We start from the raw sequence: 17,702 nt of genomic DNA, 5'->3' as shown, positions 1-17,702 counted from the left end.
CTCTTTAAAATTGGCATGAAGTGCCTAAAAGCTCTTCATGAAGACACAGAAGTTCCCTCCCAGTACCAAGCATTCCTAGCTTTTCTTCTTATTTTGGGGCCTGAAGAGCTTACTTAAAGAATTTTTTAAACCCATAACAAAACAAACAAACATCATTGTATGACCAAGTTACTATGCATTTTACCATTGCATTACAATAATGAGGCAGATGAGAAGTAGTTTGTTATCAGGCTCCTCAAACTAACTAAATGCAGTATGTACACTGGGAAAACTATCTCTGCTTCAGAAGGGAAATTGTGCACTGTACTGTGAGCTACCAAAAATGCTCCCATTTTACAATGGAATAAATTAAGAACTTAAAATTTAAAATTAAATGTTAACAAAGAAATGAAAATCATTTCGAAAAATATTTAATTCTTAGAAATATACATATGAAAACAATGTATCTTGATTTTGAAGTTGCCTTAAAAAGCAACATGAGTAAAAATTGCTGATTAAATGTTGTTAACTGCCATATGAATTACACGCAAATTTGCAAATTACCCACAAGTTATGCAAACAGTGCTAGGCCAGTGGTAGGAGTTTTTATCACCTTTTCAAATCAGTTTCACCAATGCTAATATGGTGAATACAAATAATTTTATAAGTGGATCATAGATGTATTTCCATTATACATTTTATACCTCACATGAACACTTCAGAGCCAAAAATTCACCACACTCCTCAACGATACTCCGAAGGAGCTTGATGTAAATTACAATGTGATTTTCCCTACTTCCTAGTGTACAATTAGCCAGATGTCAGTTCCCTGTCAAAAGACACTAGCAAAAGTGTAATTTTTTGTTACCTTGTGGTAAAGAGATAATAAGATTCAATAGATGCATACTAGTTGCTCCCCTTTCCCTTGCCTTTCCTCATGTCTCTCCCTCTGGAAATGCTGACCCAGACAACGACCCTCAGCTAATGACAGGTCACCAGAACTTGTCCCTGGGCTTTGCACTCTCAGATTCCATGAGGTGCTTGTATCCACAGCTTATTTCCAAAATTACATGGAAACCCATCTTACCCAGATGCTCCCATTTTTGTGCTGTGTACCTCACAGTATGACTTACAAGCCCAGGAAAAATCAGGACTCTATGAAAAGCAGACTGTACATGATAAACCAAGGTACTGCTTGTATTTTGATTTTTTCTAAAATAGAATTTCTCTGCAATATCAAAAAGTTTTCTTACATTCTTACATTAGATATTATACAGGAAACTATGTTGAGTGGGCAATGTTAAGGGAAAAACCTGGGATGAATGGTATCACTTAAGCACAATACAAGCATCACAACTGGAAGAGCAAGACAGATCTTTCTGTTGCACTCCAAGCTTGCTCTTCCATAGGATGGCTTCAGATATTTTTATACAGTGATGCTTGTGGCCAAAACAAATGAGAATTGCCATGAACTGCCTTTTCCATTTTGATCAAAGGACAGCAGAATGTTTCCCAAGCCCTTCCCTTCCAATACATCATGTTTTAAACTCACACATGCTGTTTACTATGCACAGAGATGACCTCATGATACAATGAAAATAACACTTATTCTTTTTAAGAATGCACCTTTAGATGCAAAACATACAAGGCTGGGAAAGGTTTTGGCTAGAGCTGTAAAACTGTCTAATCATTAAATCATGACATTCTTACCAGCTGCACTTCTCCAAAAGCCCCTCTTCCAATCACCTTAACAACATCATAGTCTTCAGCTTTCATTTGTAAAGCTCGGATTTTTTCCACAATCTTCTCATCTAAAACAAATCAAATCCAAGTTGAGATATTGTGTGAGTTAACAGAATACAAAATTTTCTTGAACATTTTTCATTTTGAGACAAAAAAAGCTATTTTTATGGAAATGTTTAGAGCCTGGGCCACTAATAATACCCCCTTTTGTTCTTGTTTGGAACCATTACCTATCTACCTTCAGCTGTAACACCTGAAATGTCTTTTGGATGCTGCTGGCTCTCATGTCACACCTCTAATAACCACTCACATTCTTACAGGAAGACACTGGTAATGAAAAAAACCCAGAGATGCTGATCTGGAATTTTCAGACAATGATTTGCTGCCACAATGATGGTGCTGCTGGGATCCACTGCTCTAATGAGCAGTGTGAAGTGCCTGGAACACACAAAAGCCCTGCAGGTGCAACCTGCTCCTGCACATCTGGAGGGTTCAACAGCAGCTAAACAGCCAGGAATGCAACTCAGCAGCTCCTCTGTACAACTTCAGATGGTGCCAAGGTGTGACTTAAGCTCCACTCATTCATTCCACATGAAATACTGATTCAGTTTGCATGTGCTTACAGAACTGCTGGCCACCTCAAAGTACTCTCACTGATCCCTGCATCTGTAGCTCTGTACTCTTCAGAATCAGATCTACAATGCTCTGTGCGAGTATCCTCTGGTGTAACATTCTCCTGGGAAGTTCTGTCTTTCAGTACCTTGCCTGTTGGCAGTTGTGGGAAACTTAAGGGACACCAGTGAAATTCTGACCTCTGAGAAATTGTAAAAACATGCAAGGTACATTTTTGTGAATGTACCGTGCCAGTGAACACATTCCTGCCTAAATACATTTTAAAATCTATTCTTATTAAAGGACAATGAGAATGGGAGCAATGAATGGAATCCATCACACCAGAGGTAATGATTCTGAAGGTGACAAGCTCTGACTGCTCAGAGGAAGAGCAAAACAAAGCTGCACAGGTTGGCTGGAGCAAAACCTCTACCAGGGGAGAGCACCACATTGTATGAAGAGCTCTGGATGCTTATGTACTGGGAGGAGTAGGAGTGTATATTGGAAGATCCTATTTTAGGGTCAAAGACTGTGGAATTTGATCCCTAGAAAAGCACTAAAGAGGATCTCAGATCTGAATACAGGGGAAAAAGGGATCAGAGGTATAGTTAATGCAGTATGACATTAAAGATGACCTCGTCAGCAGGGAGTTAATGATAATGAAAACCTAGTAAATAGTTTAACTATTCCTACATGTTCACAAAGAGCAACCTGGCAGGCTACAAGAAATCCAGGAGATCCTAACCATCAAGAACATTTCTTTTGGCCCAACTGAGCAACCAGCCCAGCCAGGGAAGCACTCTGATCTGTTACTCACTAATGGGGAAGAACTGGCGAGGGATGACAGTGTCTGTGGCAGCCTTGGCTGAAGCAACCATGAGATGGTGGCATTTAAGCTGCTGAGAGACCTGAGGAAGGAAAATAGAAGACTTTGGACTTTGGGAGAACAGACTACAGCTTGCTCAGGGAATTCACATGCAGGATTCTGTGGGAAGCTGCTGTGGAGGGCAGAAGAGTGGGTTGATCTTCAAAGATGATTCTATGAATCTGTGACATGTTCATAGCACAAGAACAGCCTGTTCAAGGCAGCTAGAAATGGAGCAGGCATAGCAGAGAGCCAGTCTGGATGAACAGGCAACCTCTGCCTCAACTCAGGCACGAAATGTGAGGGTTTGGAACACAGAGGCAGGGCTGGACTATCCAGCAATAATCTCCCCAGCATGCAAGGATGGAACTGGGAAAGCCAAGCTCAGCTGGAGTTGAAACCAGCTGGGGTTAAGAAGGGAAGACTGTGCTTGGAAAGTTACTGAATTGCAAATCAGAAGTTGGGGCCCAATATATGGAGGGCAAAAGCAAATTCACAGGAATTGGGAGTAGAGAGGGAATATCAGCAATTTTCAGGTCAGAGACTTGTTCAATTACATGTTTGAACACAATGTTATATGTTAGAAGAGAAAGGAATCACATTAATTTAGTTTCAAATGTTTTCAGATGTGTAAGATGAGATGGCAGGGATTTAAACATGTTGATAGAACAGGGTACATTTTTACATAGCTCCATTATTGGTCAGAAGCTCACAATACTTGTGTTCAAAATACAATACAGAAATTACAAACCCTTTTAATAACGCTCCAGTGAAACTTTTTAAGCTTTTAACCCTGCAATGAAGCACTGAAAAAGCCAACAATATATCAAAAATGCAAATGAGACACCAACTGAGGGGTTTCCTAGGAAATGCTGAGGATGAAGAAATCCTTTTAGTTCTACTAAAAGATGAATAATCTTAGAAAAAATAAAAATAATAATCTAGGGATGCAGGTTGTCGCGGGACCATTCCCCACACAGGTGTTGTGGAGGTACCACTCACACAGATGGATTGTCTGTTTTGTCATAAAAATTATCAGATATGGAAGAGAAAAAGCATGGAACTAACCTGAAACAAAAAACAGACTGCAAGAAGGTAAGCTGAGAGAAACTCTGAAGCAATGTCATGCTTGCAGCACGCTGGGTCATATGATTTAGTTCACATCTCACTCAAGGTGCAGGAGACCTCTCCAGCACTATCCTTTTAGCAGAGGGCCTGTGTTCTCAGGTTTCTCACAGATGAGTTCATACATTTGCATTATCTGTATGAACAGATACCACAGATTGTATCTTACAGCCTCGTGGATTTGCAAGAGGATGAAGCCCAGCAGAATAAAAATGTCAGGTTTCAAGGAAGACATTAGATGGACTGCCCAGCCCCAGAATATAATGGAAACTTATCAAAATATTGTGATATTTGAATGGAAGTCCTAAAATGTGAGAATGTCATAATCTATGACTCACGTTTCTTATTTAACACAGGAAGGACCAGGAATGCTGGATTGCAAGGGTGTTTAAAGACAGCTTTTGATTTACTACTTGAAAATGGCACTATAACCTTTAAACAAATGAAGCTTCACTTTCTGAAAGGGCAGAGTGTTTGGATCACTCACTGACAGCTGGCACCAAGAATGTGGCTGAAGGTTATAAGTGCTTGTGAAAACTGAATAAATACCTGACTGAAAGAGTAAAGGGGGTGGGGAGAAAGGGAAAACCAAGCTTTCCTGCTCTGTAAGGAAAAGAAAAATAACAAAACAAACCTCCTAAAACCAAAACACCACTTTCATGTTCAGGTTATTTTCCTACAAAGAATATGTATCAGGCACTTGTGGGGTGCTATGTATGGGGAATAAGAGAGCAGAGGAGTGCAGCTTTCTCCCCCCAGAGCAGCCAGTCAGTCAGAGAGCACTGCTATGGAGCATGTTCAGGCAGAAGTTGCTGCCCTGGGCAAAAGTCCAGCCAGAAGCTGAGCTGAAGCACAGCCAGAAGTGCTGCAATCCCACACTCACCCAAAACCAAACAGAAAGCACAACAGAAAGGCTGAAGGAATTAGGGGTGCACACATAATATCTGGCCAAAGGTGTGTGAGGAACAAGAAGCTGCTGGAGACCCCAGAGAAGCTGAAGGCATCACTACAGGCAGGCTAGGATTGCACCCCCAGAGCAAAGAAAGGGAGACAAAAAAAGCACTTTGTCTGGGATAGAGGAAAGGAGCAGGACACAGGGAGGCAGGGAGCAGTGGTGCTCTGGCAGGGGCACATCCCTCACCTCAGGAAAGTAAGCTGGAGGGCTGAACTCCATTTCTTTGTACCTACCAAGCACCCAAATGGCAAAGTGGTTAGTAACTGCCATCTAACTTTGTTATGTATCAAAGGCATTCTGTCTCAAACACAGCAGCTCTAACTCTGCTTGTGAAAAGCTGCCTGTTTGATACCTCTCCCATGGGTACTCTTAGCAGAACAATGTCAGTAAGTATGGAACTGGAGCCCAGCCTGCCAAGGGGACTGCAAAGACCTGGCAAGGAGTGGCCTTGAAGAAGCCAAGAGAAAACCAGAGGAGGGATTAGCTCCTCAACTCAACCTAAGTTGTACTACATTTCTGAGATTCTCCTTGGCCTCTGACGTTTCCCCTGTGCCCCAACAGGAATTCTGGAGGTCAGGGAATTGGCCACGATGGACACTGACACCACTGCAGCACAGGCGTCTCTGCTGGGCACTGCATGGCACCCAAGGCAGGAACTGCAAGTGACAGAGCAAAACACATGGGAAGGGACCAGAACTGTTACTCTTGCAAGAAGTTGGTCTGAATGAATAAATTTTCTAAGAAAGCAGTGTCTGCTTGGAGAGGAAAATGGCAAAAGCAGCTCTGCAGGAAGTTTATTCACTGGGTTGGCAAAGCTGCTACACGAGGGACACACCTGTACTAAAAGCTCCTCTACTGTAAATACACCCAGTGCCATTACACCCTCGGAGTCTGCCAACCTCCAGAACATCAGCAGATCCTTTTACTAAGGGAGGTTTGCATGTTTTGAGTGATGCTGAATAATGCCAAGGAAGTCACTGATCTGTTTAGGGAGTCAAGGCTTCTGGATTGTACCAGGCCTGTTGATGGCAGCACTCCCTGTGCTCATGTTTAGCCTTCCCCCAAGTCCACTCTTCATGCCCTTCTATTCCTGATGATAGAATTATAAATGATTAAACATTTTAAACTGTTGCTTAAAACTGTTGCTTATTTTTTTAACTTTCTGCTCGCAGAAGTTAAAGCAGCCAACAGGCTATGTGGTATCAGCATGGGAGACCACAAAAAAGGCACAAGCCACCAAGATATGATTCAACACTTGGCAAATCTCAGATGGCAGAAAAAGTGACTTGGAAGAATTTACCCAACGTGCTGTCATGGCCTAGATGACACAAGAGGAAAAGAAAAGACCAAGAAAGACTCATTACACCAAGCCCATGCCGGAAGGCTCAAGCTTCTTTTCTAAATAAAGCAAGCTAGTTTTTGCTCTCAGAGGACTATGAAATTCCTCTCATTGTTTTGGGAGTTCTATATTACGTTATGCTTTCCTGTCCCATGAATGCTCCAGAGAACCAGCAATTGAACCAGACTCCTAACAGTGGATTAAAGCAGCACACAAGACTGAAAAGGAATGGTTATACTTTTATATGATACTTTCATGCCTCTTCTGATAAACACTTGCTCTACTTTGGTTCTGTGCCTGAAATAAAGTGGTAAGAAATCAGAACAGCAAGGGAAAGCAGGCAATAAAAAAGTTTCTTGCATATTAATCATGTGAAGATGCTGCTTCTGCAAGAGGTCACAGAAACAGGATATGACAAACCCCTGTAGCACAGCCAATTAATAAACTGTAGCTTTGTTAAATGAGTTTAAAAATTTGAGTGTCAGCTTGGAATTACAATTTGAACTGAATATCAATTAATGTCTATGCTGAGATGCAAACTATTTAATTTTTAAATTAAACTATTAATAAAACATTAGCCTGATTAGTAATGACTTGCAGTAGATCTGAAGCAGGGTCTATTCAGACCCCTGGGGATATGAAAAATTTCCTTCTCAAAGTGGAAGTTAATGTGGAAGAATTAAGTGCTTAAATTGACTGAAAATGTGATGACTACTGCAGAGTTCTCCACAATTTTTGAAGACTTGTGTAGTATGGCTTAAAACAATCATAAGCAACTGTTCCAACTCAGCTGCTGCTGTACAATAAAGAGTGTAACTCCCAAGGTGCCCCTTCCAGCTCTGCGATTGCCTCAGGAAGCCCTGAGGAGGGAGGCAAGCTCCAGGCCCTGGCACAAACCACTCAGCAGAGTCTGTCAAATCCTTCTGACAGTAGTTCCCATCTAGGCTTTGCTGCAGCTCTTCAGGTGCCCAGAAAAATCAGAAGAGACAAGAACTCGCCGTTCCCTAGCCTGAGAGAACAACGCCTTCCTCTTCCACAAATTCTTGACACTATGCTCAACTCTTCTTCCAAGTCCACGGTAGAGAGGCTTCAGCAAGCACATGGATGATCTTCCTCTCCACTGATACTTGCTATCCTTGGAACAATTTCCAAAAAGACATGAGAGAGGGGTCCAGCAACTTTGAATTGCATGAATTGGCAATGCCAATAAGAAGCCAGCTGTGCTCCTGTTTTGTCACGCACCCTGGCAGCTCCCTCTGTGCTGAAGCAATATGAAAATCCTGACTGGTCTTTGCTTTTCTTTTGCCTGACTAGTTTAAACAAAACACAACAAACCACCCAACCAACTCTTTGTATTAATTCTGCTCAGTTCCCCACTCGGGTTCGTAACAAACCACACAAGCACCTGTGTCAGAAAGGACTTTGAAACAAATCATTGAGGCAGGACTGATTCTTTCAGTTGCAATGCCAAAGTATTACCAGCTTCATTTGTAATCTATTTTTTTTTAAGTGTAAATCACAGAAGCTATGCAGCACAGTTTCTCATTCTCTCCCAGGCAGCACAGAAACAGGAGAGAAGTGACATGAGTGATTCTTCAGGGATGCACGGCCTCACAATGCAGGAGCCAGAACGCTGAGCTTGTACACATCAGCAGGTAAGGATGGAGTGCACCTCTGAAGACTCTTCATTAACTACTGTGATTTTTTTTTTTTCAATACATCTCATAATTCTTTTTAACTAATGCATGGCTGTTTCAACTGTAAACTGTCAGCTGATTTAAAAAAAAGCAGCATGTTTTGGGGTTTCCATTAGGGGGCTTCATTGTGTTTACTACAACAATAGGAGTGAAGCTAGAGTAGGAGAAGGACCCTTCAGAAAAGGGAAGACTTACTTAAAATGCTGCTCCTGGCTTTTTCTTTCATAAAAAACTGCTTGAATTCCTTTGAAGGTAAAGAGAAAAATCCCAAGGTGTGCCAAGGTATGCCTCTCCTTCCCAATCTGCTGCTTCTTATTTATTCTCTTTCAGTGACTTCTCCAAATGAGACTCTACTGGCAACCTAGAGCTCCACCTGCAGCTCTGGGGCACTGCTAAACCTCACAGAGAAGCACTCTGTTCCAAGCATAAGAACTCACCACGAACAGCTACACCAGCCACCATTTACCTGAGGAGCACGAGCGGGTATTCAAAGGAGTCTCAGAGCAGAGGAGAGATACACACAGCTCTTACCAGGGAGGAACCACAGGAGTGGCTGGTAAGAGTGAATCCACAGGAACCTCAACAGGTGCAATAGCAAAGATTGTGGGGTTTTTAAAAAAAAATCTCATAATAAGCTCACTATGAAACATAAGCATTCTCAGAAGGCTTACTCAATATTTTAAAGCAAATAATCCACTGTTTTATGAGGAAAAAAAAGTGTTTATACACATGGATGGAAAACAGTTTAAAAAGTCAAAATAGAGCTGCTCTGGTGTAGCAGTCTTACATTTTCATGTACACAATAAACTCCCAGATCCTGTCTACAATTCTGGGAGAATCCCAAACATTTACACAAAGGTTCAGAAATGCACCAACAGATCAGAAGAGACAATAACTTAGTTCTAAAAATCAACAGAAGGCTTCTCTGTCAGCTTAAGTAAGACTGTATATACAGTGTTGACATTTAGAGTAATTAATTCCCAAAGAACAGTAAGTGGGATGTGCTTTGCAAATTATGTCACAGCACATACTTAAGGTAAAAAAATAACATTAAAAGATCCTTCCAACTGTAGCTAGAAAAATTGCAATCAACAGAGGGTATTTCTCATATATTTTCAGCAATACAATGACTCCCTAAAAGGAAACCTCTCTGTCATAAATGGTCCTCAAAAGCCTTCTGAATGTAGCAGCTCAGATATAAAATTTAGTACACCAAAAATTTCTGACCGCTCAGGTTCCTGTGACTGAGATCACAACAATGTCATTGCTTAAGGGCCACTTGCAACTTACATCTATTTAAGAAATTATCAATGTTCTTGTTCTTCCTCAGCGCTGGATAATCCAGATCAAGGACCAAAGAATTCAAGCCATCCTGAAAAGAAATTTTAAAAAGTTAAATGAGTTCTAGAATTGTAATTAAGCACTTTCTTAAAAGCACTGTGCTAAGACTGATTATATATTATTCAAGCACGCATTACATTCCTAGCAGGCAAACCAAACAAGCTCTCAAGTGTGTTTACAGAGCAGTGGCTGCAGAGGAGCCAACCCACACTGCCTGGCTCCAGGCTGGGCTCTGCACGGATCCATGGCTGCTGAGCAGGGCACTGGCACTGGCACTGGCACTGGCACGGGGGGTTGAGTCTCACTCATTAAACACTGATTTCAGACACTCAGCTCAATATGGTTTTCTTATCCCCATTACACTTTTCCTGCACATTTAAAATCCTTATGTTTGTATCATTCATCTTATTGCTTTGATCACATTCTCTCTACCTTCTCATTCTGGATATTCAAAAACCAACTGCATCTTTTTCTTCTTGGAAGGAAGACATGATCTGAAGAAGACAATTCACCACACAACTCAAGGTCACAAGACTAGATGACTTTTTCCAAGTGACTCAACATAAGCCAAGCCAGAACCCCACACACTGTTCTGCTACCAACCATCAGTGCTTCCAAGAAAGCAGCTGATTCCTCTTAAAATGGCAATGAGATCACCAAAATGTAATTAAAAATAGTATTATAAACATCTGTTAAAAGATGTAGCTTCACCTTTCAGTAATCTAAAAAAGCTTTAAAAATTTCTCTTTGACATACACAGCTCTTTCCAGTTACCCAAGGACAAACAAACAAAAAAATTAATATCAGATACTAAGAAGAGCCAGAGCCTCCAGTCACACTCAGCACCTCCAGTGTCCCATCTGAACTGGCAGTTTTGTTCATTGCTGTAAGAACAAAATCCTGTGACTGTTTCTTCAGGTTTTTGAGCCTTGACAGGGAATCACAGAGATTCAAGTCAGAGATCACATCACATTTATTAATAGGCAGCCAGCACAACTAGACAGTTTTCCAGTCATCTTGATAACTGAGACTATAGCCAACAACCTGCTAATTAATTTTTTTTCCTAATATATCTGGGAAGAGATAATTTCTGTTGCAAATCTCACCAGAATTATTATCCTCATTCTAATAATATGACTGCCTGGATGGAGTTAAACACACTTTGAATGACAGACTGTCCTAAATAGGCACATACACAAATAAGGTTCCCTCACCTGAAGAGATAGTGCTTTTCACCACAAAAAACATTAATGATTAAGCACATTTTCAAAATTAAGATATCTGATTGACATTTATTTATTACATCCTAACAAGTTGAAGTGTCTTAGGAAGAATCAGTAGCAGTCACCAGACCATATGGAAAACAGGACTTGCTCAAAAAATGCCCATTCAAAGGCACTCTGGGCAGACTGGAGAAGAGGACAGAGAAGATCACCCAGGGGAAATGTCATGTCCTTCATCTGGGGAAGAACAGCCCCAGGTATCAGGTACAGGCTGGGGCCTGACATGTTGCAAAGCAGCATGGTAAAGAAGGACCTGAGGGTTCTGGCAGGCAACAAGCTGACAGGGACCCAGCAATGCACTCTCACAGGAAAAAAAGGCCAGCAACACCCTGGGCAGCATTAGGGAAAATCACTGTTAGCAGGTGAGGGGAGCTGATCCTTCCTCTGCTCAGCACACCTGGGTGCAGTGTCCACTCCCAGGCTCCACAAAACAAGAAAGGCAGGGGGTTACTGGAGCGAGTCCAGCAAGGGGCAACAAAGATTGAGGCACTGGAGCACTTCTCATGAGAGGAAAGGCTCAGAGACCTGCCACTCTTCAGTCTGGAGAAGAGGACTCTGGCCAAGGGGTCTCATCACTAGGGACAAGTACCTGATGGGAGGGAATGCAGAAAAGCCAGTGCTCACTGACAGGGCAGGAGGCAGCAGGCACAGGGTAAAACAACATCCAATTCCATCTGAGCAGAGCATTTCTATCCTGTGAGGGTTGTCAAGCGCTGGAACAAGTTGCCCAGAGAAGTGGTCGAGCCTCAACTAGTGGAGATATTAAAAACTTGACTGGATGCAGTCCTGGGCAACCCACTCTAGTTGATGCTGCATTGAGCAGGGGTTTGAACCAGATGATCTCAAAGAGGTCCTTGCCAACCTCAACCATTCTGTCATGTAACACATGAAATATTTCCATTGGCACAGACAGAAAAGGTGGGATTTTACTGTTGAATCTATGTAACAGGAACTGTCATGAAGGTCTTACTCATCATGTTTTAGAACTTCCTCACAAAAAGAAACACAAAACAGTGTTAATAAGCAAAAAGGGAAGTCAGTGAAGACACAGCCTCAATCATTAGTTACTTTTGGAACAATCTTTACAGGCATTATTTCAGCCTTGGCCATAACAGTTCCTGCAAGACCCATCAAGGAGAAAGTAGTGATGCACTAGGATACTCTACTCATCCTGCAGAGGCACAGAAGACATAGTACCTATGCTTAGATTTGACGACATTTTTATGAGATACAGTAAAACTAAACCGAAGTAACAAAGCTGTTAAATACTCGTGGATTGGTCACTGCATGAATTGCACAGGGACTGCCCAATAACCTGGACAAATGCAACAGAAGGTGCTCCAACTGGAAGTGGCTTCCTGCAAAAAACCACAGCAGAATCTGTGATATCAAACTCTTCCAACAGCAAATACAGCTCTAAGCTACACTTTCATTAACATATTTGCAATATAACTACAGTGACACATGACTGTAATTTACAGTATTGATTTACAGTATCAGAGTCTTTCTTACTCTTGGAATCCCTTAATGCAATTACAAGTGGTCTTGAGCCTATTTTTTTTTTATAAATGGCAGTTCTTGTTTCTACCACACAGATTCAGAAATAAATCTAGTCCTCTAGAGCTCTGTGCACCTTCTTACTGTTTCTCCCTTCACAGTCTAATGCCTTATTTATCACTCCTTTTGCATTCTTCTTTCAATTCTACTGAGATGATGCTTTAGTGATGTCTGACAACTGGGCAGACATTTCAGGGGTGGTGTTAAAGCCCTTCTGTGCTAACACAAACCAACAGGGCGTATTTTTGTTCTTCGTATTTGGCGGGGGGGTGGAAAAGGCAAAGTCACATGATATTTTAATGCTTTTCATGCAAAGATATTTTAGTGGTTGATGAAGCAAAACATTTGTAGTGTGCTCTACTTCAATCTTCTGCACAAAGTCAGGGAAAAGGATAAAGTTATCCCTAGCAGACATTTCAGTAAAGACGGATTACAAGGTCCAAAACAACCGTAACTTCCCCTTTGAACTGAGCTATATATTATCATTTCAGATGTCACTGTTTTTTCCCATGTCATTCTGATTCCATAGGCTTTTTGTGGGCTATAAAAACCGAGAACCATATTTGCAGTTAACTTTTTTGTTAGCTCTTTCCATCTCCTTTTCATGGACTTCTAGTAACCAATTTCACAAGCAGCTATTACTGCAGAAGAAATCTGAGAACAGCACAACTGCCTGTTCCTAACTCTCTGGAAGTGTCCAAACTCTTGAGGACAGTCAGATACAGCTGGTGTCAAAGACACACAATTTGCTTCAGCATCACGAGGAACAGAGTCCCTCTGAATAAACCTTATGAGTATACTCATAAAAATGAAATTCTTAAGGTCTTGAACATATTTTTAAGGTAAGGGATTTCAAGTTCATATCAACATGTAGTTTATGAAAGATTTGTGTTGCACCCTTAGCAATTTGACAAAAGGTCTTTCCTTAAGGCTTTAATGTTCATTACAAGGCCTAGTTTACATTACTTAACATGAAAATTGTACTACAATTAAGAAGCTGGGTCAGAAGATTACACAGTAAACCAGACTGCTCAAACTGAAGAGAAGTAATCCAGGAAATTACATCTCCTCTGTCTAGGCCTCACAGATAAGTCACTTCAACCAGGAAATATGTTATTAAAGTGATTTCACTGTTCGCTTCCTCTTTCTGCTATTACAAAAGGCTCAGATGCTAACAGGCCAAAAATAGCAGCTTCCAAACAAACTCACTGCTAGCAGAGACAGCTCTGCCCCCATAAAAACCTCCAGCTCACAGCAAACACATGTTCTCCACAGATTGTTTTCCAAGAGAAAAGTCCAAACTTGCTATTTCTGCAACCCTCCCATACCAGGAAGAGAGTTCCTGGCTACTCTGGCTGCAGCCACCACCTCTGGGGACAACATGGAGCCTGGCTTTTCCAGCAAGGAGCTTGTGCTGCACAGACATGAATGAACCAAAGAAAAAAGGGGCAAGAAAAGCTGAGGAGGCACAGGAACCAAGTGTTTATGTTCTCCTCAGACAGAAGAAGCAGTAATAGGAAAAAATGGTAGCTTCTAAACAACAAGCTCTGTGTTAATTCCAGGCAATCCCACTGGAGCTCTCACCAAACTAAACCATGCTGTGCTGATACCAGTTGCTACAACTGCAATAGCTATTTGAGCCCCTTCAATGCTAATAGGTACATGTAAACCCCACAGGGCATCACAACAGCTTTGGCTACTTCAATTTATTCCCTATCTTCATGATAAGAAAAAAGTAAGGCCACTCAAAACCAGAATAATTCCAACGTTCTTGAAGATGCAACAAGAAGAACTTTAAGGAACACCATTATGGAACAGCAAAGGCATGTAAATAGAAATCAGAAAGGCAAAGGTGTAGAATGAGTTGTATTTTACAATGGACAAAAGGAAATAATGGAAGATACTTTATATAAGAGTGGTTAGAACAGAATTCCATTAAGAGTTAAGACAGGTAAAGAATTTATTGAGGCCGTAAATTTTTCATGCTTTAATTTTTTTATTATTATTTTTTTAATGTTACATATCTGGACATATTTATAAGGGATAAGAATAAAAAGAAGTTATAAAATCACTATACATGAGGAAATGTGCTGACAACAGCAAGCTCAACTGAAGTGCACTCTGAAGTATTTAAGGACATTCAGGAGAGGAAGAGAGGTCAACAGGACTGAAAAGAGCAAACCAAATAATTACTATTAAATGGGGAAGGCCTTTTCAAACTATAGATATTAAGATGTTAATCCATCTGTAAACACCTAGAAGAGTAACACGCAAGATCCAGGGTTTAAGTTTTGTTGTATTCATCTCAAAAATAAAACAGTGTAATATTACTAATTTCTGGCAGAATATATGATGTCATTAATAGAGCAAAGTGTCTTAATCCAGGAATAAAGCACAAGACTCAGCATTCTCATTAGCAAAGTAAAAAAATACTGAAAGGGAAATAATGGAGAAAATGTCAAGAAAGCAGTTATCAGGAGTCTGGCAATTACCAGGAATGCATCAAAAAGAAATGCCTCTGGGTTTGCCCTGTTCCAGTTCTACAGAGTAAAGTAGAATAAGTAACTTCTCTATTAAGAACAAATAAAAATCTGCGAATGATACCAAGCTCAGAGTTGAAGTATGTGCTTTTTATTGCATTCAAAATCACCTCAAAATTAAGACAAAAATCTGGAAGAAAAAAAACCCTCAATGGGATGCAACTCAAAGGATAAGCACAGAAAGAGGGGGGACATCCCCACCAAGGTGTGCTTTTGAAAGACATTAAATGCACAGAACATGAACATGGGAATAAAGAGCAAACAGGAAAACAACAAAGATGACATAGGGTTCCAGCAGACTACAAGTCCAACTTAGGAGTCACAAACAGGAGGTTCATTGTCCAAGGCCTCAGAGACAAAAGTAACCCCAGCAGCTGTGTATATGTAACAATTTAATCTCTACAATATGATTCACTTTAGTAAAACAATGTATTAATACCTACCCATTACTAAATAGCACATTTTCTCCTCCAAATCTGTTGTAGCTATTTTTTCCTTAAGCCCTAATAAGATAAAGCTGGTCTTGCACATCTGGCTGGTTAGCTCTGCAGCCATGGCAAATTCCGCAGCTCAGTGTGATCTCCTTTCATCTGAAGTCACTGTACATTCCCAGGTTCTTTAGCTACCTTTGACTTCAGAATTCATATTGCTTTCAAACATTAACGTGCACCAAAGCCCAGAATTGCAAACCTGATAAAACAACACTAGAGGAAATTTCCTATGAGCTGGAACTCTCCCAAGCGTTTATTAGCAATCTCAGCTCCTTAACCCGAGAGCAAAAGCAGCCTGGTCAGTGGGGCTGGTGCTCTCCTGCAGCCTCCTCTGCATCTGTTCAGGCCAGGATTTCCAACCAACCAAGCACCACAGCACAAGCACTGGAACTGCAAAAAGACTCTCTACAAAAGCACAGAAAAATCCGTATTGGAATTGCTTCTCTGAGACCCTGACAAAGTGGAATTACTTGCTGTTGCATAAAAATCCAAATGCAAGACACAGCTTTTTATTAATGTCTGTTTTCCTAATCAGGGCTACAGCTGCAGGAAGCAGAGGGACACCAGGAACACAGATAAAAGGTGAGGGAGCTTATCTGTAGTGGAGGTAGAAGACATATGTACAGTCTACTCTTAAAATCCTATTTTGACTATGCTTCATATCAAGTAAGAGTCTTGCTTCTCCATCATGAAAATTATCCTCTTGATCTTTTTGTACCTCTAAACAGTTCAGTGTGTGAAGTTAGTTTCAGCCACTGCACATCACTCCCTCGGAGTCACACACCCCTCCATTCCACTGTGAGCTTGGTTATGGGAAATACATTTCTCACATAATCCTTCATAGAGTGGAAACAGTTGCATTACATTATGTATTTTTACTAATAGTGAGGAAAAAAAAAAAAAAGTGCCATCTTGGATAAACAAGATGCAAGCACACAATCTAATAACTGAAAAAGGATACTTATTAGACTAAATAATAACAATTATAACACAATGTTTCAGAGTAACTGGGATTGCAAACAACAGGGCTTGAAAGAAAAATCAAGATACAATCTAGCACCCACGTCCCGTAGAAGCCTGATTGGCTGTAAGTAAGAAAAGGACATGGGCTTTTTCTAAGCACTGATGTAGAACAAATTATTACAAAATTTCCAGGTGCTAAAAATACCAGCAACTGTTTCAAATCACTCTTGGGAACGTTTCAAAGCCAATAAGCAACAGACTGCCTGTCATGTTATCTCCTGCCTCCCTTCGGATGGGATCTGAGGAGCACGTTCCCATCAGCTGCACCAGGTGCTGTCCTCCACCAGCAGCCACGGGCCCAGGCTTCCAGGTAAGTGCTGAACAGCAGTGAAGCCATCAAAAGCACCTCTAAGTTTGAAGTACAGGATGTGGATGCAGCATGGAGAAAGGCACAACCCTTATGGCTGCAGATGTCTGGAGGTTTTTTAAGGTCAATACAGCGTGAGCAGCCCATGGGGTATCAGGGTGTGCTGACCCACATGCTGGCAGCAAAGGGCAATTTTTATGCCACGGGAGAAACAATTCAAGTCAAATAGAAACGGTCCAACAGGGAGAGTCCAACCACTGAGCTGCTGTTCACACACTAAGACACAGATGTGCTCTGTGGACAACTTCTGGAAAAGTCAATAGTTGGAAACATGATTGCTGGGAGAAAGGGAGCTTGCAGGTAACAGACAGCAGGAAACAGTACATGGACAGAAAAGGGTAAAAAATCATTTTAAATAATGATGAGACCAAAGACATTGTTTAGCCTTGAACTACTCGTGGTCTATCATCTAGTAACATGGAAAAACCCCATTATTGTAACATTATCTTTGCATGCGGAGCTACCTAATGACACTGGAGGAAAAGGAATGGAACTGAAATAAAATTCATATGTATATTCATTATACCAATCACCAGTGTCTAAAATAAATGGAGCAAAAAATCATCAACATCTGGATTGCAATAATACATACACATTATTGGTTGGTAAGGAGGTTATTTTTTAATTAAAAAAAAAAAGCAAAGCAACTCTAGAAATGGATTTGACAGTAAAGAAAATTATTTATAATCATTTTAATTAATTTAATTAGTGAGTATACACTATTTTCATGAAATGTGAGTGCCTTATTTTTAAGTCTAAGTGATATTCTTGAAAGTAGTTGTATC

At 40.8% G+C, this 17,702-nt stretch overlaps 1 protein-coding gene across 1 annotated transcript in view; it reads right to left on the bottom strand.

Annotated features, from left to right (window-relative positions):
- ROCK2 (Rho-associated, coiled-coil containing protein kinase 2) overlaps positions 1-10,268 on the bottom strand; it is a 50,143-nt gene extending 39,875 nt beyond the window's left edge. The window contains exons 1-3 of the mRNA XM_010005560.1: positions 10,260-10,268; positions 9,606-9,687; positions 1,690-1,790 (exon numbers count right to left, since the gene is read on the bottom strand). Coding sequence (XP_010003862.1) covers positions 1,690-1,790; positions 9,606-9,687; positions 10,260-10,262 — 186 coding nt within the window. The 5' untranslated portion in view covers positions 10,263-10,268. The remainder of the gene's footprint in view (positions 1-1,689; positions 1,791-9,605; positions 9,688-10,259) is intronic.
- Positions 10,269-17,702: the final 7,434 nt, after the last annotated feature.

The sequence above is a fragment of the Chaetura pelagica genome, unplaced genomic scaffold, assembly GCF_000747805.2.
Source record: "Chaetura pelagica isolate M959 unplaced genomic scaffold, ChaPel_1.0 scaffold589, whole genome shotgun sequence".
NCBI lineage: Eukaryota > Metazoa > Chordata > Aves > Apodiformes > Apodidae > Chaetura > Chaetura pelagica.
This window is presented reverse-complemented; position numbering and strand designations above follow the sequence as displayed.